This window comes from Eumetopias jubatus, unplaced genomic scaffold, assembly GCF_037043125.1.
Source record: "Eumetopias jubatus isolate StellerSeaLion01/CBP00866 unplaced genomic scaffold, mEumJub1_p1.0 scaffold_15, whole genome shotgun sequence".
Taxonomy (NCBI): Eukaryota; Metazoa; Chordata; class Mammalia; order Carnivora; family Otariidae; genus Eumetopias; species Eumetopias jubatus.
In genome coordinates, this window is record NW_028274821.1 from 6,919,729 (window position 1) to 6,945,781 (window position 26,053).

Consider the following 26,053-nt stretch of genomic DNA (forward strand, 5'->3'; position numbering starts at 1 on the left):
GGCTCACTGCCTGACTATAAGCCAAGCCCAGTTTTCTCAAGCTCTCCGAACAACGGGGTGTGTTTTTAATAGAGGGCCTTGTACCCAGTGGGCTCACAAAGATTTGTTGAGGAATAGTCATTTATTAGAGCTGATAACACTGTTCCTCTGTACATGAGTATACTCTGGGCAAGATCAAAGTCATGGGGGGGCCCTGCTCAGGCGTATTAACTCTTCCAAACAAGTCTCTGAGTAGCTCTGGTGCTGGGTGTTTTATCCCGTGTCACCTGAAGAGGTAGCTGTCCTGAATTAGTCTGGCCAGGTAGTGATAAGCTTTTCTGTGACACTGTCCTCTCTCAGTAGGGTAGGGAGTTGTCCATTTGTTTGTTGTCCGTCATAGACAAGTGAGTCCACCAGCAGGACCCCGTCATGACACAGGTTCCGGGCAGGACTATGGCATCCCTTAATACAGCACTGGTCGTTCGCAGGCACATCTCAGAGGGCAGGACTTGTCCTCCTGTGAAACCAGGGCACCATCACATGGAGATAAGACTCCCTCCCAGTATAGGAATTTCTAGCCAAATTATACCATCCCTTTCCTCTCAGTGATAAAATACGGACGAACTGTTCCTCATTTAGGGCACTATTTCAGCCTTGTCATCCCCACGGATTCACGTGAAGAATCAGGTTACTTTTCCTCAAGCCCTGCTTTATTATCTTTGAGTGTAAACAGTTTTGAAAACAATAATCCGTTTCCCATCTGAGTCAACTGACCATGTCTCCACCTTCCCACACCCCCTCTGAGTAAGTGAGATGAAAGAACAGATAAAGGAACAACAAGGCTGGCAAGGAGGAGGGATGGAAGTATTTATTGAGACTGAAATGGAACACTGTTCTCTTTTATGAGTTAACAGCACAGTGTGTTAAGACGCTGGTTACAAACTTGCTCCAAAATAAGGGTGACCTGCAGCTCACGGACAGCTCTGCCAGCTCTTGTGCCTCAGATCTGAGCCAAGGCCAAGGGGGTAAGACATTTCAGCCCCTGACAAATGATGGATTCAACTGCGTCGACATTTAGATCGACTTCCAATGCACACCATCGATATTTGCATTTTAAAAACTCACATTCAATCACTGGTCCATATTTGTGGTGTTTGCACAACAATCCAGTATCATTCTCTTCTAGATTTTTCAGGTACGGGTGGTCAATAGTGAACATTTATTTACTTTCCCATGATCTTTGGCACAGTGGTTTCTTAAATAGTAAAGCACAGGCTGAAATTGGCTACTCGATACTGCAGAAATGGGACTATTTTGGATCTCAGTGTAAATACAAGTTTTTATGTTGTGTTATTTACAAGACGAGAGCTGAAGCATAGATTTTTAATAAACTATCTTCATAAATTAGCAGAAGAATGATAGGAAACGGATGGTAAGGAGCAGGGCCGAGATGACGAGACTACTAGTTGGAACAATCCCCCCTTGAGGAGGAGACGAGTTTTCATACAATGGAAGAATTTCCCTGAACCACTGATAACCAATGTCTCATATTGTGGGACTTAACTCTGCAAGAATCCAGGGTAGGGACCATGCTTCTTCTGGCCAATGTGACTTGTTCAATCCATCAAACCCATGTTCAAATACAACTCAGCTGGTAGCCTGCCACTGTGGTTTGGGCCCTGAGAGGTACAAAAGGGCGAAGTCCTGTCATTTTTAAGTGGGTATAATTGACCTTGGAAGAATGAAGCCTTCCAGCTGGATAAAAACACATCCAGCCTTATGTGCGTGACACCTTTGTATACCATCTTACATAGAGCTGATATGGATTCCCTCCCAGCAGTAGAGCCTGGGAGTTGTAGATGAATGGCAATGCCACCTTGGAGTATCACCCTAAGACATGTCTGCTTTGAGGCTGACACACAGAGGTGGAACAATCAGACAGTATGATTTTTCAATCTCGTGCTCCTGAGGCAGGAGTATGGATAAGTCCCAAAGCAGATCTGGATTGAGATCGTAGTTATTATTCAAGTACAAGGAGAGCTCTTTATTTCACATTGACAGTTCAATTCTGATCTCTGGCAACCTATATGAAAATAATAAATATATACACATCTATCTATTTAGCTCTATACTGAACACTGGGTTACTAGTTACCAGTGTCCCAATACAGTACATTGAAGAAAGAACCCTTCCCACAAAACCCCACGCCCAGCTTAAAACACTGATTGCAGAACTGTGCTAGTCTGTTTTCTTTCAAAGCGGTTACTTTGAAATTGGCTGGAGATGAGTTAAAAATGGACAATTTGGCACGTTGATGTGGGAGAGGTGTTTATATGCATTCTAATCTAGAAAAATGTGAGAGATCAAAGGAAATCCATGCCAATAGAAAGCTTGAGTAAAAATTTGTAATCAACAAGAGTATTTTTTTTAAAAAAAAACCTAAAACACTGGACTGTGTATGAGAAAGCAATTTTTCTTTCACATCCATGTCCTAATCCAACAGTTACTACTCCATCTGCTTCCAAACTTTGTCTCTCATAGAATTTTTACAATCCAGACATGGATCCAGCTTTCCTTTTAATCTATTTTCTTTCATGTTACCCCACCCCAAATCCCAGAACCCGGAGAGTGAAAGCTGTGAATCCAAATATAGAAAATAATCTGGAAGTCTATATATCAAATCAAATGTACAGTTGGCCATTAGTGTTCTTCTCTTCGCTATTTAATGTTTGAACTTGCTAAGAGATGACTCTCATGGAGCTGTCCTTCATCATTCCTGGTCCTGTGAAGCCAGGGATCCTAGAACTGTGAGGTCTGGGTGAACGAGATGGTGTCAGACTTGTCTACGGCGAAGCCTCCGTTGACATAGGACTTCTTGGTTTCTGAGTCTTCGTTATCCAGGATTGTGGATTCCAAGGCAAAAGGGTTCACGATGTTGACTTCCGATGAAACATCCATCTGCTCTAGCTCCTTCTTAGACAGCTTCTCCACAATGCCTGTCCCAAAGGCATCACCGAGGACGTTCACCATGGTCCTGAACCGGTCCCTGGGGAACAGAGAGACAGGAGGCCTGCAGTTCAGTTCCAGTTGCCACTGGAGAGAGAAAAGGATCTGAAGCATTCAGGTATGAATTAAGTAAACAGAGAAAGTGCCATCCTCGTGGCTGGATCAGAGGCTGCTCTCCCCACAGGCCTGGTGCAGAAGGGGTCTCACAGAAGTACAGAATGAGCAAACGGGCTCCCCGGGTGTGTGCTCCCAGGAAGTCACAATGACCCTCCTAAATCCAGCACCAGTCTCCCAAAATTCCATCCTCCCCTCCCAAACAAATGTGAATAGTCTTTGCAGCTATTTTGGGGGAGCTGAGGGAGAGTCAGAATTGAACAAGCCTCTCACGCCTACCCTGTCTTGGGGCGTTTCCAGGTTCGCTCTTGGCTAAGTAGAGGGCATCCTGTGGGTGGTGTACATGCCGAGGGGGAGTGTGTGTCTGTGGGTGCAGCCGAGTGTCTCTGTGTGTTTGTGTCCCTGGTACAGTCATTTCTCTGCCACATGGCGTCACTCTACCAGCAAGCCAGCAGGGACACCACAGAGCACAGGCCCAGAAAGCTGGGACCAGCTGAGGAGTGGCTTCCTCCTTGTGGCACCCTGGGCCGGCCTGAACTCCCAGACGGCTTGGAGGAGACGCTGCGGCAGGAAGGTGTGCAGCAGGGAAGGCATCCTGGTGAGAGGACCGTGGGGCACTGCTGGGAACAAGTGTGCACGTGAACACTTTCTCATGAGAACGACCTCTGCAGGACAGAAGAGGCCAACAGTGTTTATCTAGCCCCATTCTGGATGCCCTGCTGTGATCTAGAACGAGGCCATGGATTGAACTAGACCCTGGTATGAACCAACCAGTGTCTTTTCATCCCATGGACCAGACCGGACCTTTGACTTCTCTCGGTATCTTGGAACTGAAGGTCACCGGTTCCAGGACGAATCAGGGAAAGGAGACAAGTGCAAACCCACCCTCATCACTAGAAAGAAAACTCGAAGCACTTGCCTCAGTGAGAGGGTATCTTGGCAAGAAAGGGGCCACCTCAGCTGGGGGCTTGCAGAACCAGCCAGCTGCTGGGGGGCCTTACACAGCCTGCCTTCTGGAGCTTTTGCCTTCTGGGGGGTGACTGTATCTTCATCATGTCAGCTACTACCTGCAAACCACCCAGCACTGTACTCCCCGGGAACCCCGGGCTGGTTCTGAGTAAAGGCTCCACATGGAGCCATGCGTGCCCCCTGATGGCCAGGGGACAGAGCCAGGCCTAGATGCAGGAAGACCAATGCACAGAGTGGGTATTAAGGACAAAGCCGGGGACCCCAGGTTCATTCTAACTTGAACCTTGCGGGGGGGGGTCACACAAGGCATATTCCTGCCCAGATGTTCTGCTGTGTTCCTCAGCCCTGTGTGTGTGTGTGCGCGCGTGCACGCACCTGTGCACGTGTGTGGATGTGTGAGAGAACTGTCGATTGAGACGTGAACTGTCCATTCTAATCATAACAATAAAACCTGCCATTTATTGAGCACATATCGGCCGCCAGACACTGTTCTAGACGCGGTGCTCACATTAGCTCACTCAGTCCTTGCACCCACCTAATGAAATATGCAGAATCTTTCCCATCTCACAGATAAGGCAACTGGTCCTCAGAGAAGCTAAGGAACTTGCTCCAGGCCAAACAGCCATTGAGACACTGAACAGGGATTCACACTCAAGCCCGCCTGACCCCAAAGCCTTTGTTCGTGCCCCCGCCCCTGACGATGCTGAAGGTCTCGGGGAGATGGGCTGCCTTTGAACCAGGCAGTTCTAAACCAGTGAGGCTGACCCAGGGCCCAGAGAGGTGAGGGGAGCCTCTGGGGTCTGGAAAGTCCGGGACCTTGTCCAGCTTCCTCACCTTAGTATTTTATGCGCGTCTCCCCCCACACCCACCTCCTATCCTTGAGCATTAGCAGGTATAAATGCACTAATGGAGAGCACTGGCCTTTTTTAAAATCACCGCCAGAGTTAACGAGTTAATTTTTAAGCACGTTATCAGATGGCCTGGTCAGAGGGACATTAAAGCGGCAACAGATGGCGCATTAGGCAATGTGAGGAGAGGATGGCAGCAGACTGCAGATTCTGCAGGGCTGGGAAGCCCGCCTGCCCAGCCGGCCGAGGCACTGCGTCTACCCCAAACTCACAGGAGCCAGTCAACGGCGATGATTAGGGTCACATCCTCCGCAGGTAGCCCCACAGCACTCAGCACGATCACCATGGTCACCAGGCCGGCCTGAGGCACCCCGGCAGCTCCGATGCTGGCGGCCGTGGCTGTGACACTGCAGCCAAAACACAGCGGCGCAGAAGGAGTTAGACACCTGTTCCTCCCCGAAACCGTTAGTCCCCTTGGCTGTTATCGCTGTGTCCCCAGATGGGCCGGGTAGAATCTGTTCTCTGCTGAGCATCAGCTCGGCCTCACTGGAGAGCTGTGGGGGACCGGGGGGGGGTGTCGATCTCCTTCCAGTGGGGGGAGATACAGCAAATCTGTCTGCCAGGAAGGGAAGAACTCCCTGAGGGGCAAAGAACGGGCAAGAGGGATATTCAAGAGGAAGGCAGGAGTCCACCAACCGCGGTGTGCGCAGAAGGCATTAGAGACCCCTGCAGGCATCCATCATCTTCAACAGGTGCCAGTGACCTCTCTCCCTGATTTCCTTCTCCCTGTGTCCAACTACTCACACGGCCAATCACTCATTGGCATCTCATATGCCCGGAGGTGATGTTGCCTTGAAGGCCGGTCAGAGGGAGGGTAATACATGTAGATGGGAAGCATATTTCAGGTGAAGGCGAAGGAAGGGGGCAGCGATCAAGCAGGTTTTATGCACTTTCCTGACATCACAAGGCTCCTGGCCTCTGGAGCTGCCCTTCATGGCACTGAACTGAGGGACAGCCATGCCTCCTGGCCGAGGTACAAGCGTTTATTCCTGACTGCTCCATTCTGCTAGTGGATGCACTTTCTGCAAATGGAAGCGAGGTCTGGAACCGAGAGAGGCAGTCAGATGAACCTCATTACTGTGTATTTAAAAAGATCCCTCCTGGGCAGATAAAATGTGGCACTAGGGATTCTTCCCTTTGGAATGCGCTGGTTTTCATCGAAAATATCATCCTTATTTAAATCTGGTCATTTTGCAGATGTTGGCAAGGATGCAGAGAAAGGGGAACCCTCTCATACTGTTGGTGGGAATGCAAGCTGGTGCAGCCACTCTGGAAAACAGTATGGAGGTTCCTCAAACAGTTGAAAATAGAGCTACCCTACGATCCAGCAACTGCACTACTAGGTATTTACCCCAAAGACAGAGATGTGGTGATTTGAAGGGGCATGTGCACCCCAATGTTTATAGCAGCAATGTTGGCTATAGCCAAAATATGGAAAGAGCCTAGAAGTCCATCAACAGATGAGTGGATAAAGAAGATGTGGTACACACACACACACACACACACACACACGAATATTATGCAGCCATCAAAAAGGGAAATCTTATCATTTGCAACAACGTGGATGGAACTAGAGGGTATTATGCTAACCAAAATAAGTCAATCAGAGAAAGAATTATCATATGATATCACTTATATGTGGAATTTAAGAAACAAAACAGAGGATCATAGGGGAAGAGGAAAAATCAAACAGGACAGAATGAGAGAGGGAGACAAACCATAAGAGACTCTTAACTGTAGGGAAACAACAGGGCTGCTGGAGGGGAGGGGGGTCGGGGGGTGGTGTAACTGGGGGATGGGCATTACAGACGGCATGTGATGTGATGAGAACTGGGTGATGAATCCCTGAACTCTACCTCAGAAACTAATAGTACATTATATGCTAATTAATTGAATTGACATTAAAAAGAGGAAACAAGGGCTCAGCATGCCCTGAGAAGCCCCTGAATTTTGAATGAACTTGAAAGGACACCCACTCTACGTTTTGGACTCCTATTCTCATCCTTAGGCCAAGGAGGCCACTGGGTCGAAAGGTGAAGATGTAGAAACTGTCCATTTAAACTAGAAGAATCCCTGATTCTGTCCACAAATCTATATTCTTGTGGGCTCAAAAGCCTCAGAGTTCGAACGAAGCTGATTCCATGACTCATTCATGTGCTGCAGATGGTGTTGGAGGGTACGGTCAAGCAAAAGCCAGCATTCTTCGACAAGTGTCTTTTCTTTCAGCGGCTGTGGCCACCAATTCACAGTAAATTAAAGATTTCTGGGCTGTCCCAATTCCTCGAAATGTTTCAGGCCTACAGAATCCTTTAGATCTGTTCTGACTGAAGTACTCTTTGGAAAACCTAAGTTTATTTCAATGCTGGTTGAAAAAAAATTCAAATTGAATGCAACAGTGGGTTTTCTCTGCCAGAAGTGATTTGTGCCCATGACCACAGATCCCTTTTGGAAGTCCTAACACATCACGGTTAACCACGTCCCTCTAGCCTGTGGCTGGGCTCGAAACTCAAAACCCACTTTGTCAAAGAAAACTCTGCCCTGGAGCCTTGACCTTGCTTCCTAAACTTCAGCCATTTGACTGGCTTTGGTCTGAGACTGGGAACTATAAATCTTCAGAATGGGGAAAAATATAAAAACCTATTCCTTTGGCTTGAATATATTCGACTTTGTCTTTAGAGGGTTTTCACAGACGAACACAAAATAATCACCGGTAGACAGTTCTTTCCTGGCATTGAGATCTAGTTTTCAGACAGGACACTTAGCTCAGGTCCCATCGAGGCTAGGCCTGGGGTGTGAACTGAAGCTTGCAGAGGTTTGAGCGTCAGAAAGACCTGTTTTCAGTAGCAGCACATCCTTAGGCGAGTTCCCTCTGGATCTCGGTTCTTGCCTGTGGGATGGGGAGACCATGTCGCGGGGCGTCATGAAGATGAACTGAGGTAGGATGTGGAGGGCATCCGGGACAGCACCTGGCCGCGTCGGATCCTTCCACACTGAGGCCACTTTTGCTACGTCAGCAGCCGCTAGTCCCACCTGCGCTGCCCCCCGGATCACCCTTCATTGCTACAAAACCCCACAACTGCTCCTTTCCTCCTCTAGGCCCCAAATCCAGTCATCATCTTTCATTTTAAGCATATTTATCCTATTTTCAATCAGTCGTAACCTTTGATTACTGAATATAACGATAAAACCACGTAAGGGTTTGTCTTGGGTGGATGGCGCCTAAGTTTCTTTGATGTCGGGCCAAACGGGCCACAGAAGGAGATGAACTATCGGTCTCTAACCATCAGCCGCATGAGCCGCAACTGTAACTTGTGAAGGGAAAAACCATGTTTATTATTTCATTCTGTCCCTGGCAGAGCCAAAGAGGATTTTAAATTTTAGGTCAGTGATTACTCTGGGCCTCACAGTTGTGGTTGTTGGCTCTGGGCCAGTGGTTATTTATCAGCAAGTCTGATTTAAGGATACAGGGGCGCCTGGCGGGCTCAGTCGGGAGAGCGTGCAACTCTTGATCTTCAGGGTCGTGAGTCTGAGCCCCATGTCGGGTGTCGAGATTAATTAAAAATAAAAATAAAATCTTAAAAAAAAAAATACACCAGAGCCGGGGGTGGGGATGGGACAGGTTTGGATGTGAATTATTTAGCCTCTCTGCCCAAAGTTTATTTGTCTAGCAGTCAGGTTAACAAAAAAACAAGGTTAGAAAGATCTAGGGAACTCATGACTGAGGGAGGGGGAGGGGCTTCACCACGAAGCAGCAAATACCCAAACCAACGGGCACCTCTCGGAAATCAGTCCAGGGCAGACTGGGTCCCACAGGCCACGGTGAGGGAGGTGGCCAAGGGCACTTGGAAGGACCAAAGTGACAAGCACTGGACCCCAGGTGGTTGTGGAGCTTTCTAAGGCACGATGCAAGGTTTCGATTTTAACACACTCACTGCTGTTCAAACTACAGGACTGTCCTCAAGTTCTTTCAGCTCTTAAGCCACGGACACTTTATAGACCACGCAGTACAGAGAGTTTCCCAGCTGATGTGCCAATGGTCTAGTCGGCATTTGTCTTCAGTTAGCTTCAAGCTAACGGCACTAAGTACTTTATGATTTAGGGTTGGGGAAGACTTAAAAATATACCGTATTAGAACATTGTTAGAACTTACTCTATGCCTGCAGTTTACGCCTGTGCCAAGTACCGGGGATGCAAGAGTGAGTTAACTCGGAAAGGCCAGATTCAGCCTTGTGTAGGCCTAGGGACCCAGTTTAGTTGTGAACTTCCACTCTAAACTGAATGAATTAGCTCTAAACCCAACCCATCCCTGCAAAGCAGCGCTGGCCAGTAGAATCTTCCATGACAGAACCTAATTCTGCAACGATGGAACCTCCTGTGTGTGTCTGCTCTGTCCAATCCAACCTGTGTGTGGCTGGTGGCTACCATCTTGAACAGGACTATTTTAGAGCAACAACGCTGGCAAAATTCATTAATGACATTTTCAGCATCTACTTGAGTAGAAAATTTCGGTCTTCATCTGAGTAGAATTCTCTGCAGCATCAGGCTCTGTTGAGTGTTTCATCCTTGGAAATCTCTCTTCTCTGGGCTTCCATGATGTGATGGCTGTCCCTACCTTTCTGTTCCTTCTTGGTCTCCCTCTTGGCTCTCCCCTCCTCTGCCCGCCTCTAATATCAGGATTTTCTAGGGCTCAGTTCTTGGTCGTCTTCTATTTGGCACAAGCCCTCTCTACTACGCAACACCAGCCCAACATTCTCAGCATCCCCTGAGCGCTCACTATGTACACACTGTTTGAAGCATTTTACGTGCACTGACTTAATTATCACTACTTGCATAAAACGTAGGCACTCTTATTATCCATATTTTACAGGTGAGAAAACAGAAGGTTATAGAATTCAAGTACCTCGGCCAAGGTCACCATTAATCACGGGGAAGCTAAGTCTCAAACATGGATGACTGACTCATAATCATGTGCTTGATGACCGCCCTCCCCCGATGCCTCTGACACTCGTATCTGCACATTTCTCACTGCAGAGTTCCACCTGATGTCCTGAAGGCATTTCAAATTCAACGTGGCAAAAAGCATAAGCTCTTTATTTTCCCACCTGTGCTTGCTTCTCTTCCACTAGTCTCATTCTGGTAATCACCATTAGCCAGTCCAGAACCATCTGCCGATCCTGGAGGTCATCCCAACCGCCCCCCTTCCTATCCCTCACTCTGAATCCAACAGATGCCTCTTGAATTCGTTAGCTCTTCTCCATCCTCAGTGACAGCGCCTTGATGTAGGCTTTTTTTTTTTTTTTAAAGATTTTATTTGAGAGAGTGAGCACCAGTGGGGTGGAGGGGCAGAGGGATAGAGAGAGCAGCAGACTCCCGCTGAGCAGGGAGCCCGATGCGGGGCCCGATCCCAGGACCCTGGGATCATGACCTGAGCCGAAGGCAGACGCTTAACCGACTGAGCCACCCAGGCGCCCCTGATGTAGGCCTTTTAATTCCTCACTTGGACTTCTGCAGTAGTCTCCCAACTGGTCTTCCAGCTTGCGTTCCTGTCCCCATCCAGTCCACCCCCCGTACTGTCAAGTTATCCTTTAAAAATTCAAATGCGTCCATGTGATGAGAGACTGTCCGAGCCTCTTCCATGAGCGCCTCCCATGAAGCTTTCATGAGATGATCCTTGCCCTCGTTTCTCCACGTTCTCCACGTCGCACTCTATGCAGCCACATCCAGCAATCTGTCCTCTGTAACCAGGCCGTGGTTATGCCACGGGCCCCGGTACGAGCTAGCCTTTTACCCCAGATGCTCTTGGGTTCCTTCTTTTCCTACTAAATTCTTCTTCTTCTTCTGAACCGTAACTAAACCTTCCCCTTCTCCGGGAAGCCTCTCCTCACTTTCCCTTCCTTCTTTGGCGCCCTCCGTGCCCCCTCAAACCTCCATGATAGCTCTTACCACACCCCCCACCATTTGCTTAGATATCTGGATCCCCCTACATACTGGGGACCCCCCTGAAAGCAGGGACTGGGTCTTATTCTACCTTGAATCCTTGGTATCTGCTGTGTGCCTAGCACCCAGCGGGCATGCTGAACCAACAGTGATGCCTTCGGCTCTCCAGACCCTGAAGCAGAAACCCTACCGACCACAACTCCACCTCCTGTAATAAAGTTGTGTGTAATCTTGGGGAGGGGCTTTGTAGACCAAGGAAACCAATCCACCAGTGGACCATTCCTGATCTCCCTTCGCAGGCGATTTATTTTCTTTCCCCCACAGGCAACTTTTCCTTGAGACAATTCCAGTAACAGAGACGAGCACGAGTGCGACCTTGTGCCCTACCTGATCGTGACGATCTGCCCGATGCCCAGGTCCAGGCCGTTCAACTGTGCAATGAACACGGCCGCCACTGCTTCATAGAGGGCGGTCCCGTCCATGTTGATCGTAGCCCCCACGGGCAGCACGAACCTGGTGATCCTCCTGTCCACCTGGTTCTCTCCTTCAGCACAGCGGAAAGTGACCGGCAGTGTGGCAGAACTGCGAGAGAGAAAGAGAAAGGAACCTCTGGTCTAACGCCGGAGCTCCACCCCTGTCTGAAGAGACACTTCTATGCCAAAGACCAAACCCAGAGCCCAAAGCGTGCTGGCACTTTCGGCAGGTCCAGGAATGAGAATGTGCTGGGTCTGCCGCTGCTCCAGGTTATGGTATAACCCATTCTTGGGCTGCAGGCCGTGCCATGAGGGCAGGAAATGCCCAGCAGGGGGCAGAAATATTCAAGGACACGGGCAGAGAATACAGAGGTCATTCCTTGAGTTAAAGGCAGCTACTAAGTCGTCAGCTTCACATGTGGCCGGGACAGCTCTCAAGTGTGACCGGTGAGAGCTGACAAGGTGTGGCCCAGAGACTTCTCCCGGACACCCCTCCTCTATTCACCTGGAAGAGATCATGAGAGCTGTCAGGAGAGCCTGAGCCATTCCCATGGCAAACTGGAAAGGGTTCTTCCGTACGACTATGAAGTAGATCAGTGGGAGGATGACGATGGAGTGGATCGCGAGTCTGAAAACAAGAGAGAGAAGCAGGTGCATAGAGGACACACCTCCTCATAGTAATCCTTTTTTCCAAAGAGCTTTTTAAAAAATTCATGATAGATCACTTGATTTCCATAATGATCCAAAAGAAAATGAGAAGTACGGCAGGGATATATGTCTCCATTCCACCAATGAGGATGAGGAGACTCAACTAGCAAATGAAGTGTCTTGTCAAAGTGGTGCAGCCAGTAGCTGAATCCACATTTCAGAGCTCACAGAACACGTATGTCACACTGCCAAGCCCTGTATGTGCTATTCCTGCAATAGGTGCTAATGTACTTTCAGTTCCTTCTGCTTGCTGAATTCTTACCCCTCTTCTAAGACTCAGCAAAAGGCTCCCCCCTCCTCCAGGAAGCCTTCCCTCACCTCCCTAGGTCGAGTGGACCTTTCCTTCTTGGCAGCTCTGTGGCTCCACACACAGTGCTACCAGAAACCCTCATCCTACACCCAGCCCCTCTGTTCCCTGGAGCACACTGCTGTCCTGCTGGATGGTGTCCACTATCCAAGAGGGCAGGCAGGTTGCAGGAAGGAGCGAGTCCCTGCTCTCCTATAGTCATACTTCAGGATCGACCCTCTTTTCTTTGTTGTTCCTGCCTTCCGAAACGACTCCTTGTTTCACGTAGGAATATACAGGTTACACAAAACAGGGGGCTTAAAAAATGAGATCGATCCAGCAGGTGCCATGTAAGAGTTTACAGATCAGTTATTTAAAGCTGAAGTAAGAAATGGCCATTGAAAATACAGATCCTGAAGATCCATCGTGGGGGTCTTCTAGATAGCAGGCATGTGACTAGGAACTAGGAGAAATTTAGTTTTCTGTTAGAAACCCAGGTAGGACAATTGAACAGGAACCAGCAGAAATGTGTTCTAAAATGGCTCAGCATAATAAACCTCAGCCAAATCACTCCCTGGACACAGGCCCTGGCCTCTAGAAGGGTAGACAGCCCTGCTCCCATGCGGCTAGGGCCCTGGGATCGGACGCTGGCCCTCCCATTGTGGACACCCAGGCTTCTTCTCGTTGGCTGGAAGGGCTGTGCTTTAGGTAAACACAGATGGACTCCCCAGGGAACTCAAGTTCCAACAGGTGAGCTCACTGCTCAAGGCGGGTATTTGGGGGCACTGACCTGTGGGAGTGTTGATGATGTTTATTCATTCCCTTGGTCCATATTTCTTAGCACATGTGACGTATCCTGCCCCTGCTAGATATCCAGGGGCACTATTCCTAACTTACCTCACCCTACCTCCCCTCAAGGAACCAATAACTGGGCTGCAATAAATATGCAAATGACCTGTCCCCTGCTGCCTCCCTGCTTCACCCAGTTCGTCCCAGCCTGAAGATCTTCCCAGCATCCTCTCTGACACTCGGATGGTACTGGGCGTGGTAGCAGTGCCCAGTCCCACCAACGGGGTTGGAACCAACTGGCCACCCGCTCCTACTTGCTCGAGTCTCATTTCATTCAGGCCCTGCCTGATTTCTTTCTTGGGGCTGTGGTCCTTGTGGGCTATTCTTACAAGTTTGGTGAGTTTCCATCCTTGAAGAAGTGAATGCCAAGAGAGGCTTCCAGTGGGTTCTGCTCGTTTCAATAAAGGATCTTAACACAACTAATAAAGGCAGCAGTAAACCATGGTCCAGGCTGTTCTGCCAAGATCTGGCAATTAGCACAGTGTGATCCTCCCCCAGTACAGCTGTTAAAGGGCAGCCCCCCCACCCCGCTCTCTTATCTCTGAACCCCATCTTCCTCAGCACGAGGGAGAAGCCAATTATAACTGAAACACAGCTTCTCAGCAGCGACCCAGCAGCTCAAACACAGTTCCCGCTTCCTCTCTCGAGTCTGCCATACCCACTCAGGACGGTGGCCACGTAAAGGCCCAGCTTGCGGAATATTTCCCAGTCTTCGACTTCTATGATCTTCCCGGCAATCAGGAACAAAATGCCGAGCGGCATATAACTAGAATGTAAGCACAGCAAAGACACTTCCGTCATCAGGTGTCTCCTCGAGGTGGGATTGCTGGGGAGGAAACAATCCAGGGCGTGCACCTCGGCTCGGCACATGCGCTCGGGTGAGAGGAGCACCTGGTCCACAACGAGGCTAAGGTTTCAGGCTCAGGCTCTGGTGGACCACACTGGAGCCAGGATTTAGTGCCTGTGCGTGCACCTTCAATCCCACCCACCTAAGCTACCTTGGGTGAGCGAACTTGGCAAGAACGTGTGGTTAAACAGGGGCCTGACCTGTGCCATGCTCCCGAGGCACATACGTCCTGCCGATGGTCCCGGGTGCAGATCTCATTTTTGCCTGACCCTCCCTATACGGCCACCACGCTCCTTCTAGCCTGGGTCATCTTGTCTTGTAGTAATATCAGCCACAGAGCAATACACTTAGTCGTGGAAGTGGTCATAACAGCTCTTTTTGTGGAGCTCTTACTGCCTGCCTTGTATTGGGTTAAGTATTTGACATGCATCATTTCCCTTAATGTACTTTTCCCACCTCGAGGGGTAGACTTTTATTATCCTTTTTTTACACATGATGAAGCTGAGGTTCAGCGGGAGTAAGTGGCCGAAACCACTGTCAATGTCTACACTTCAGAGTAAAAAGTGTCGAGTCAACTCAATATGAGGTAAGTGGGGGCAGAGATCACCTCGAAAAGGCAGACTTGTTGGCCCCTCCAGGGACAGGGCAGATACTCAGGTGGTGCTGCTGGTGTGTTCTCATCCAAATGGCAGCTTTCATTTGGATGGAAACGAAATACAGTTGCAAGTATTTTGAATATCACTTCTGCACTGGGCCTAACAAGGAAAGCACTTAGTTTTGACGTGCCAGGAACCCCTTCAAGTCATTATTTTAAGAGTTATTTCTTAGATAAATGCCAGTTGGGTGCAAGCTGACCAAGGGCTTTGGTAGAACAGGCAATGGCTGATACTCAGATTCTTGTTTGTCAACTAACTCCTGAGTAATACGTAGAATTACCGACCACTGTAGTGTCTCGACATTCCGTGTTCATCCTTCCTAGGGTGAGGTCAGTGGAGAAACAAGGTCCCTTTATTCTAACTTTGAGGGGACAATTGTCAGGAGAAGCAAGATGGCATTCACTGGCATCTGCTCACCACATAATGATCTGAACGATCTTCATGGTTGCATCACTCAGAGCACTGAAGAAATCCACCAGAATCCGCCCTTTTTCTCCCATTTTTCCAATGACAAGTCCAAAGACGAGGCAGAAGACAACCAAGCCCAGGACATTTATGCCGTCCGAATACATGCCTACGATTTTGGATTCCTGTGTTTTGTTCTGCGGATCAAAACCAAGAGAATATATTAATGCATGATTATAATTTTGTTGGAAGGCAGAGGCCCTGAAATGAGAAGATACGACAGCCAATGCAGTAAGTCAGTAAATCTACCAGTCGGAGTCAACAGTACTTGCGGAGGAAACAACAACAGCAAACCACCTACACATGTACCAAGTCTGTACCCCCCCCGCCCCCGCCCCCTGCCATGGAAGTTTAAAGTGATTTTTTGGTTCTCTTTCTCAAAAAACCCAAACTTGAAGATTTCTTTTGAAGAGTTCTTATTCTGGGATGTCTTACGTTTTTCAAAAGAACTTTAGAATCAAGGCACTTCTTGAGGTTATTTGAACTACTAGCTACGTTTGGAGTCTGCGTGAAAAAGACAGGCATTCAATAATGCAGGGAGCGCAAAATATTTACTACGGTGAACATTTTTATGTTATCTGTTTTATCCTGATAGTGAAGCACAGAAACATTCTTTACTGCCTAACCTTGGATGACCAGAAGGACTTTAGAGATGTAAATATTAACCAAACAGCTGCTACCGTGAACCATTTCTTCACCTTATCCTGGGTAAGAACAGCATGAGTGATGCTGAAAAAAACTTCATCTGAGTGGGGCAGCGTGAGATTTACTGAGCGATTTCATAGGCATAGATAAATGCCAGTTGGGTGCAAGCTGATCAAGCGCTTTGGTAGATATCACAGGGAGATAACGGAACCGGAGTCGTACAAGCCAGCTTTACAAAGTATTATAAATGGTTGAAGCTCCTGGCGTGCCCGTCATTTTTTTTACTTATAATCTGATATACTCAAACACATATTTACCGAGCATCGAGAGTGTGCTAACAGCACCAGCTACAGGGTAAGTCTTAAAATACAGCTAGATAGATAAGATTAAGCATAAGAAAAACAAGCCAGTGATAGCAAGATGGTGTGTAACTAACTGCATCGCCAAGCCACAGGTTGCTGGCATCAGGCGGAGACCGAATGGAGGCCACGGGGTTGGGGAGAGCTCAGCCTGAGTGGCAGACGGCCAGGAGATGGAAGAATATTCCAGAAAAATGGCATAGCAGAGGCACAAGTCATCATGCACCAGGCTGCCCTACTCTGCCTGGAGAGTTCCTACTCCTCCTTTATGGCCCCCAAACTAATTTAAGCCTCTGTTGTTGAAGGCCCCTGAGTACCCTGTCCTTCCCTATTGCCATTGCCCGTCACATGAGGGCAGAGGCCACCCCTACCTGCTCCATTGGCATCCCAATGCCCAGCAGGGCCTAGCTCATGGCGGGGTGCTTGCAAAAATCTTCGTGGGATCACGTGCAAAGGTGGGAATAAGGAGAAACGGAGGAGGTGGGTCTAGATGGGGTAGAGAGGGCCACTGCGAGGGGAGCTGGGAAACCAGGGAGGCGCCCAGACGTGGAGGGCCGCTGAGCCAGCCGGGGGACCTAAGGCTTCTGCAGTAGGAAGCAGGAGCCCACCGCGGGCTATCCAGTTGGGATTCCTCAGTCTCCCAAACATTTGTTCCTTAAATCTTCTCTGTCTGTGTGGTGCCAGAGAATGTTCAGCAGAAATCCACCACAGGACTATAGAGGTTCTCCTTCAGGCCCTACGGTCTTGGCTCTAATGCTGAAATTCCAACAGCTCTCAAAACCCAGGAGTTTTACTGACGAGAGGATGGCCAACTCTTGGTGGCAGAACCTACCCTGAGCTGAACTGAGGCTACTTATGGTTTACTTCTCTTATCTGGCAGGATATTCGAGAGTCTGCTGCAGAACTATCGATGTCTTTGATCCTATTTCCCGTTTCAGCATGTTGCATGACATACAGTGCCTACACCGCATGGCGCATCAAGAGTGAGAAACTCCGGACTCTAGGTGCACCTGGGTGGCTCAGATGGTTAAGCGTCTGCCTTCAGCTCAGGTCATGATCTCCAGGTCCTGGGATCGAGCCCCCGCATCGGGCTCCCTGCTCCGCGGGAAGCCTGCTTCTCCCTCTCCCACTCCCCCTGCTTGTGTTCCCTCTCTCGCTGTGTCTCTCTCTGTCAAATAAATAAAATCTTAAAAAAAAAAAAAAAAGGAAACTCTGGACTCTGAATCACATCTGGGCAGAGAGTTTCAGATAAGGGATGTGGCCCCGTGTTCCGTATTTCATGGTCTTGCATATCTAACGCAGCTCCTAGAGGTGCCCAACTCAACTCAAAGGAGTGACAGGGACAGTAGAGACAAAAAGCCTCATTCTTTTCTCTGTGTGGTTCACTTGCTTCTCGTAATGTTTGGTGGTCTCATTCTACAAAGCGGTCACCCACCAACACTGAGTTAGCAAATACTGAATCCTCGTTCCCAGGGGACATACAACAAGGTCAGGTTCCTGGGGACCAATGTTCACAACATTTTCATCCAATGATCGGTCTATAACCTTCCTTTACGTGTGTTTCTGTTAAAGAACACATAAATGTTTAATATATATTGTGCAGTTATGAACACTGAACTCAACCAACACTGTCAGGCCTGAGTGAGGCTGATCTAAGGCACATGTATTTTCTATCTGGCACATCAGAGCCTTCTGGCCCTGAGAACCACACACAGCGCTACAGCACTATGCTTGGGGGACGTTTTAAACAGTGAAATCATCATAAAAAAGCACAAAAATGTGAAAAAATGTGGCATAAACACACCACTAAAAGAACAATTGTTTACAAGAGAGCTGAAACAAGAAGGCAGAGCCTGGGGCGTCTGGTTGGCTCAGTTGGTAGAGCATGCGACTCGATCTCAGGGTCATGAGTTCAAGCCCCCGTTGGGCATGGAGCCTACTTGAAAAAAAAAAAAAGGCAGAGCTCAGCCTGTTCATCCTCAGCCGGGAATGTGTGTGCTGGGCGACTTAAACTTCTTACCACTCCTTGTCTGTCTACAAATGACGTGGGAGCATCGTGTTCATTTGGGGGGTTACAAATACATTTTAGTGGGTAGACAAATTCACAAGTAGTGAGGACTGTCTTTCCGTCTTCTGCTTGCTCCTCACAACTCAGCCCCTGCCTACTGGGGAAGGGGCACGGGCGACAAGGTACCTTGGAAATGGCAGTTGTCATGATGGCCGTGACAGGTGCGTCTGTCATGTTCGTCCCTGGCTCACTGGGAGTATTCACTTCTTCACGTTTGGTTTTGTACTGCATGTTGGAGGGAAAAAGAAGACCAAAGAAACAAACAAAATAATAGCTTTTCAAGCATCTGAGCCTAAACCACAGGAATATGTTACTTCGGCTAAATGAGTACCACGGAAGGCTTCTGCTTCTGTCGCCTCTCTTGGCTCCCGCGAGGCTTTGGAAGCAAAAAGCGAGACCGTGAAATCCAAACCCTGATTCCCACAGCCACCGTTCAATGATGTCAGAATGTTCTCTTTCATAAGAAGGGACAAATAAGCAGAGCGATAACGGGAAAGAAAGTATAGGTTTTATCTGGAGGAGCTTTAACAGACGCTACAGGGATCCTGCCAATCATTTTGTTTCTATTTGTTTATTCATTTATTATTTTTAATGTGGGCGAAACAACCTCATTACTTCGATAAATGCAGTCACGACTTTAGTACATGTCAAGAACTATATGGTTGTTCCAAAATCAACAGCCCGTTTAGGGCCAGTCCATGAGTGAGATTTCTGTTGAATTTCCTTCCTTCAGCTCTGCTGGGTTCTGCTGAGCTTCAGCAGAGAGGTTTAAGAAAGAGCTAGTATACTATTACACCAGGCATCAATGTCACTCCTCCGAGGCTCTGCCAACCTTGAGAACCTTACAAATGACCACTGAGGCTGAACCTTGAAATAGAGGTAGTTCTGTGCCTCTTGGAGGTCGGCAGGGAGCAAGCTCATGGCCATTTTTGTTGGTATACACAGACGGCTCTGTCCGTGTAATTTATGTAAATGAATTCAGCAGTTTGGGATAGACTCCGCTGTCTTCAAGTGCACAGACAGAGAGAAGGGCAGCAAGGAAACGGAGTGAAGAGACCGTGAAGCTTTCCTAGAGAAAAAAATCAGGGCTTTGTTACATGGCCGGGGGGTGGGGCATGCCGGCAATGAGCACGCGAGGATTAAGGAAAAGACCAAACACCAGGAACACAAAGCCCCATGGGGGTTAGATACTGCTCTCCCGACATGAGGGAGAAAGGAGAGAGGAGACGGGGTTGCTTCTGCAGGGTGCTGCATCTGCAGACAATCTAAGATTCTTTGCAAATACCACGGGGTTCTCCAAAAACAGGGAAAGGGAGCCTGGGTCAGTTCCAACAGGGACTTTCCGGGGCCCCAAAGACCAGAGGTATGAAGCAGAGAAGTCACCTACGATGGCTCCAGGTGCATATTCATAGGTTCATTTCCTGCCATTTGGGATGGGCTCATTCCAGTTCCTGGGTCATAGCAGGACATAAAAATCTGAATGGGTAAAGTGAAGAGGGGAGCAACCTGGAGGCAAAAGTCATTATGATTACCTGCTGAAAACAGGCTTGGACAAGATTCTCAGGGAACATATTCCTGTTGGAGACATGAAAAGCAGTGTCACATTAAGGCAAAAGTGTTTTGTTTTTGGTTTCTGTCATACCCAATACATTGGTGAACATGAGGAGCACACAGAATCAGTCCTCTGGTTTCTCTTCTGGCTTCTCCTTTGCAAATATTTCCTTGGATTAAGATTTTTTTCCCCCCATGCTGAGCTGCAACCAAGTCTAGAAAGTGCTCTTAAACAACCATCACTTAGCTGATTCACTGAGTAACTGATACGCTCATTGTCCTTGGTGCGACATAGCACGGGCAGGTGGACGCTCACAGTCAAGGGACGTCTTTAATCTTCTGTCCCCTTCTATGTTCACGGATGAGAATGTATGCTCACCAAGAGTCACTGCAATTGTTCCCAAGGTCTTTATGCCAATTGCAACTATCAGCGTAATTACTGAATTACAAATGACGTGAATCGATGGAACAGGACTATGAAACGGAAGGTGTGGTTTTTGTAAATGCTAAACTCAATGCCTGGAAACTCAACCAAAGCAAGTGACTAAAATTTCTGTGGTTCAATTAGGTTTGGGAGGGCCACTGAAATGGAAAGAAAAACTGGCACTCAGCTTTCTTTGCAGTTTCTGAGGGTTTTGTTGCTCTCCTTCATGGAAACTGAACCTGGAAACTGTACATGATGCTTTTGTAAGGGCAGCAGGTGCAAGAGAAATGATACGAAATTATAATCAACTGACACACCTGAAGGGAAGACCATGGCCCTATGTCAGAAATCAGCAGATAAATGCCATTCAAAGCCTCAACAAAATATGTCATGCATATCTGTGCCATTTTTTTTACGATTCTCTGCTTTAACGACTCCCTTAAAATTAACTGACCAATTTCCAGCCCTGATTGCTTCTGATAAAAGGGTTTCTCCTGTACAGTTAAAAAGTATATTTCTTTAAGTGTGCTTCAGAACTGACCCCCACCCAGTCCAGCATCTTAATGCAACAAGTAGGTACTTTCTGCATCTCTGTCCATCCTGATTCCGGACAGAAGAGCCTGTTCCTCCCACCCCTCTTGGAACCACACTCTGGGCAAGCAGGCCTGGCTATGTAATTTTGGGGCGCAGGGCTCACTGAACACATGCAATGATTCAAAAACTATCAGAAATTTCAAACCAGCGAGAGCAGAGCCTCGGAGCAAGCATGGGTCCCGTGTGACCGCAGCCTCACAAGCCCATGGAGCTGCCCGGCTGGCAAGACACTCACCTGATCAGATCTAACATGGCGTCCACCGTACTGACTTCGGGGTTGCTGCCTGTCCTGTCAATCTCATCCACTTTCTGGGACACGCCAGGCTTGATGCTCACCACCAGCACGATGCCTGTGGCCAAGGAGAGTACCACAGAGCATTAAGAACCTTCTAGAACATCTGTGCCCCCTGTGCCCCCCGCTCCCGCCATCCTTCTTAGAACGAGTAGGCATGGTGGCACCAGACAATACTGGAATGAGGACTCTGAGGTCCAGCCAAGATGCTGAGCCTCAGCTGGGACCTCAGCAGGGCCTTAATGACTTTTCCATTTAAACGAAGCAGAAGGAACTTTTCCCATTTTTTTTTTTTTTTTTAAATGAAGAGGCTGCATTCCAGAATTGCTTCTGGAAACACCTGCTGATGAGAATTTTCTATTTTCTTTGTTTTAGCTTATGAGGTCAGCCTAGGCAGGGGTTGGGGTGAGGGTGATTCCTTTTCCAGCTCAGGGCACCCACTCAATGTCTTCATGTAACTTTTACCCACAGATGCTGGTTATTTTCCTGAGGCTCCTACAGAACAAGCCTCCTCTTCCTTCCATACCCCAAGCCTTAAAAAATCTGGAAAACTGTTGTCTAATCCAAAAAAGGGTCAGGGTTAGGAAAAGTAGTATTCCCTGTGACTCTGAGGGGACGGAATGGGGACAAACAGGCATTACAGGGAGAGATAATTCTTGCCGAAAGGAACTGTCTAAACAGGGAGTATCTGAGAGTGCCATTTTGGCCCCTGGAGGTAATGGGTTCCTGTCCTTTGAGGTGTCTGAGCAGAGATGGGAGGCTGGAGAACAGATCGAGGCATCAGAGACTGCTTGACTGGGGCTGGGGGGCTGCCAATCCACGGGGGCAGGACGTCAGGACGCTGAGCAGTTCAGTTTTGCCAGTGAGAAGAGTCAGTGGGCGATGCAAGGACCATGGTGGGTGTGGTTCCCTCTTCCCTCTCAGGGTTGCTGGAGAGAGACATACACCAACTTTTCCCTTCATGTCTCCCTCCCTCAGGAACCTCATGAGGAGACGTGGCTTTGGTTTAAGGCAGGGTTCAGCCCCTCCTCGGTGCCCTGCCTCACACCACTCCAACCTCACTACAATCCATTAAAGCAGCAGCAGGGTCACGCTGGCTGCAACATCTGACTACATCCCAGCCTCTCTTCCCACTCGGGGCATCCTTCTTGAAACGTTAGGTCACAAAGGACGGACTGCATTTTCTTCACAGAAGAATGCCAAAGGTACAAGAGCAGCGATAGTCCCGTATTAGAACCTTCTCCCTTTTTCAAGCGGAATTTATACTTGGCAAGACGCTGCGAGCTCCCAGTACCATGTGAAATCTGAAATGCACTGAAATGCCATCGTTTTGGAAATATTTCACAATTACACTCAACTCCACTATTATAGACTAATTACTCAGTTTACAAATTATATAAGCTCTTGGCTTCACCTCCTTCCACCCAGTGAACCTGGTAAAGCACAGAACTCTCACCCTCTTTCTGTTTCTTTCTAGGGACATGAATAAGCAGCATCATGGCTGAACTTTAGTCAGTATTGTATTTTCTTCATAGAAAAGGTGCTGGGTAGACTTTAAGCCCAAAGGCTTCACGGTGGTTTGACAAAACTACTTTTTGAATTAAAAAAAAAAAAAAGTGCCTTAAAAAAAGTCCAGCTACTTTTAAAGGAAAAGTCACCACTATACAGAGGAATAAGGAATCAGAAATAGATTTTACCTAGAATTACAGCAATGACAGTAGTACAGAAATAATATATGACGGCACGCAGACCAATTTTCCCAGATACACTGGAATCCAGCGCAGCTACACCTGCAGTGGGGGGGGGGAGGGGAGAAGTGAAGTTACATTAGTTTTTAAAAGAAGTCATTTCCAGGACTGGAGGTCACTCAATCCTCAAGGTGTGAAAGAAAGCGCTGAGAGCCGTCCTCTGCACCTGCTAGGCCTATCTCACACATTTTGTTTGGCTAAGATGCAATGGGCAAATCAGCTCTTCAAAACTGCAGACAAGGAATAGAGATGGAAGACGGGCAAGGGGCAGGCTCACCTCCCCCGCTCACCCCACTGCCTGGTCAGCAGCTGCTTCAAGAACTTCGTCAAGATTTGTATGTCACGTCACCCCACAGCCTTCAGGATAAACCCCTTCTGGAATTCAGGATCCAGAAAAAGTTGATCTTGGAAGGACGGAGATGGTTCTTTCCTCACATAATGAACATTGTAAAAGTCACGATTGTTTCCCCAGCTGCCTTTTTCTGTCAGGGAGCTCAGAGTCAACCAAAAAGAAAACTCTGGTGTGTGATTATGAAAGTAGTATGTGTTTGTGATAATAATCTGAAGGAAGGAAAATAAAAACCACTCCATCTCATCAGCTGTAGTGAATTTCCTGTCAATATTTTTTCTTGATTTTTTGGTAAACATAGCTAATTCTACGGTTTTTAACCCTCTCTTATTCATACTGTATTATAAGAATTTTCTTCTTATAAATTCCCCGAGGGTAATTTTAATAGCTACATAATCTTGTCATGCGACTATACCATAATGTATTTAATGATCCACTTATTGCCGGAGCTTTGGAGAGTCTTGGAGCCGACTTCCATAATAAATCACAGCAATTTCATTATTTATCCTGGCTAGCACATTTTCTTCTTTTCATGATTTTCAAATCGCTTCTACGTTAACAACCTTATCGTGGATGGCTTGGTGAGACAACTTAAAATATCCGTCTTCAAGAGGTAGGATATAAATAGAGAATTCCAATTTGTAAGTTTTCAATTTAAGAGACTTATGGCCACACTGTTCGCTGTAGGCTCAAATGGTCTTTGGTGGCCTCTAAGATGACTGAACGTTGCCTGGAACTGGAAGGGTTGTCTAGAGTGTCGAGAAGAGTTGTAGAGGTGGGAGACACATATCCCTTCTTGCTAGAAAGCCTTGCCCTCCAGTAAAGATGCTTCTCTAAAGTGAGCCAAATGATGCAGCTATCTGGATAGCGTCTATGTTGGAAGACGGGCATGTGGAGAAGCAAGCAAACCACCTTTCAGCAAGCTGTTATTTGAAGGTTTCAGACCCTATCCTGCCCGATTTCCAAAATGAGAACCTCATGTTGAGCCAAACGATCATCACAGAAAATCACTGCTTGAATCTCTGGCCTGTGTGAGCGGTCCCATAACCATGAGCAAAGCCTGAAGTGCAGGGCAGCCCCAAGGAAAGGCCATAAACCTGTAGGCTAGCAGCAGGCACAGATAGCTTGTATATTCACTCCTGACACTATAAAAGGCCCGTCTATTTTTTTTTAAAGTGACCGGGGGACTACGCTTCTCACATATAATTGTACATGTTCAATGAATGGGACAAATCTGGAAGGGAAGCTGTCATCATGATGACAGGACAAATCATCTCTCAGAAATGAATGAACTATCTCTTATTTCACTTTGGTCTCTTAAAAAAAGAGCAAACAGGGGTGCCTGGGTGGCTCAGTCGGTTAAGCACCTGCCTTCGGCTCAGGTCATGATCTCTGGGACCTGGGATGGAGCCCCAGGGCAGGCTCCTTGCTCAGCGGGGAGCCTGCTTCTCCCTCTGCCCCTCCCCTGCCTGTGCTCTCCCGCTCACTCTTTCTCCAATAAATAAATAAAATCTTAAAAAAAAGAGCAAACAATAATGCAAATATGTAAGTTTGCTAAGTTTATTATATGAATATAAAATGTGCTCTAATATCCTGATATTTCAGAGCTCTGGGCATTATTTTCATAAACCAAAATAATTATTTATATCAATAAGGTGATTAAAAAAAAAAGAAAATCAGCAATTCAACAAAACTTCAGGTAACCTGTATCAGCACACGTAATCCTGGTCCAAGAGAGGATGTATTTTCAGACGTACTGTCCTTGGGTAGATGTCTAATTTCAGCGGCTCCCAGCCCCTAAGGGGCTGACAAGTGACAGGCTCACAGGGTAGCTGCAGAACTATTCTAGGGTATGTGTTTTGTGCCCTCCTGGGGTTTTCCTCCAGCAGGGAAACAAATTAAATCTATGTAGGTAACTGTTTCCAGCATATGTTAATATGTCTTAATTTGTCTTAATGATCTGGCCATGGGGCTGGTGCCTCTGCTTCTATTCCAGGACCCAGCTGGTAATAAAAGGCTTCATAACAATGAGATTCCTGGTGGAAATATCTTAAGCAAATACACCCCCAAAGCAGCCAGCCAGCTCCTCTCTGCTGTACTACAGCACCTGTCTTGTAGTGACTTTCGGAAAGGGCTTTATTCCTCAAATCTAACTTCAGTCCTACAATTCTCCTGGATAGATCAGAAATGCATTCGAACCAACCATCGTCCTTCTCTACATTTTACCTCTAGAGTTCCCCTTCCACCTCGCCAGTCATCACTGATCCGGGGCAGAGCTGGTCCCCAAGTCCAGGCTCTTGGATTTACAACGTGGTGCTGAGGATAGAGGTGGGGACCACCACAGAGGTTGGGAACACATTCAGCAGGAAAACAGCCTCATCTTTGAAAACCTCCATAAGCAACAAGAACATGCCTGAACCTGATTTGAAGATAAAATGCCTGTCTGGATGTCCTACTCACCCCACCTGCCAATCACAGCGACGATGCTGATGATAATTATGATAAAAATGATGATGGCATACACCCCGTGTAGCGGGTGATGAGTGCAGGTTAAGTGCATTGCCTTCTTTTATGCTCGAAATTCAGGGTTCATCCCTGAATCCCAAACCCAGATTCGACCCCAAAAGCCACATTCTTAACCACTATGTCCGGCTGGTCTATCCACGTGCTACCAAATTCTAGACCAGTGCTGCCTCATGCAACTTCTGGGATGGTGGAAATGCTATTTGTACTGTCTGACGTAGCCACAAGCTACGTGCAGCTAACGAGCCCTAGGAACGGGCTAGTGGGACTAGGAATTTTCATCTTGCTTAATTGTCATAATCT

The 26,053-nt window shown here is 47.7% G+C and overlaps 1 protein-coding gene across 1 annotated transcript in view; it reads right to left on the reverse strand.

The window, feature by feature from the left end:
* Positions 1-844: 844 nt before the first annotated feature.
* SLC1A1 (solute carrier family 1 member 1) overlaps positions 845-26,053 on the reverse strand; it is a 74,326-nt gene continuing 49,117 nt past the window's right edge. The window contains exons 3-12 of the mRNA XM_028117404.2: positions 22,828-22,920; positions 21,074-21,188; positions 19,802-19,844; positions 18,396-18,494; positions 15,150-15,334; positions 13,888-13,995; positions 11,892-12,014; positions 11,301-11,495; positions 5,189-5,323; positions 845-3,025 (exon numbers count right to left, since the gene is read on the reverse strand). Of these exons, the coding sequence (XP_027973205.1) occupies positions 2,779-3,025; positions 5,189-5,323; positions 11,301-11,495; positions 11,892-12,014; positions 13,888-13,995; positions 15,150-15,334; positions 18,396-18,494; positions 19,802-19,844; positions 21,074-21,188; positions 22,828-22,920 (1,343 nt within the window). The 3' untranslated portion in view covers positions 845-2,778. The remainder of the gene's footprint in view (positions 3,026-5,188; positions 5,324-11,300; positions 11,496-11,891; positions 12,015-13,887; positions 13,996-15,149; positions 15,335-18,395; positions 18,495-19,801; positions 19,845-21,073; positions 21,189-22,827; positions 22,921-26,053) is intronic.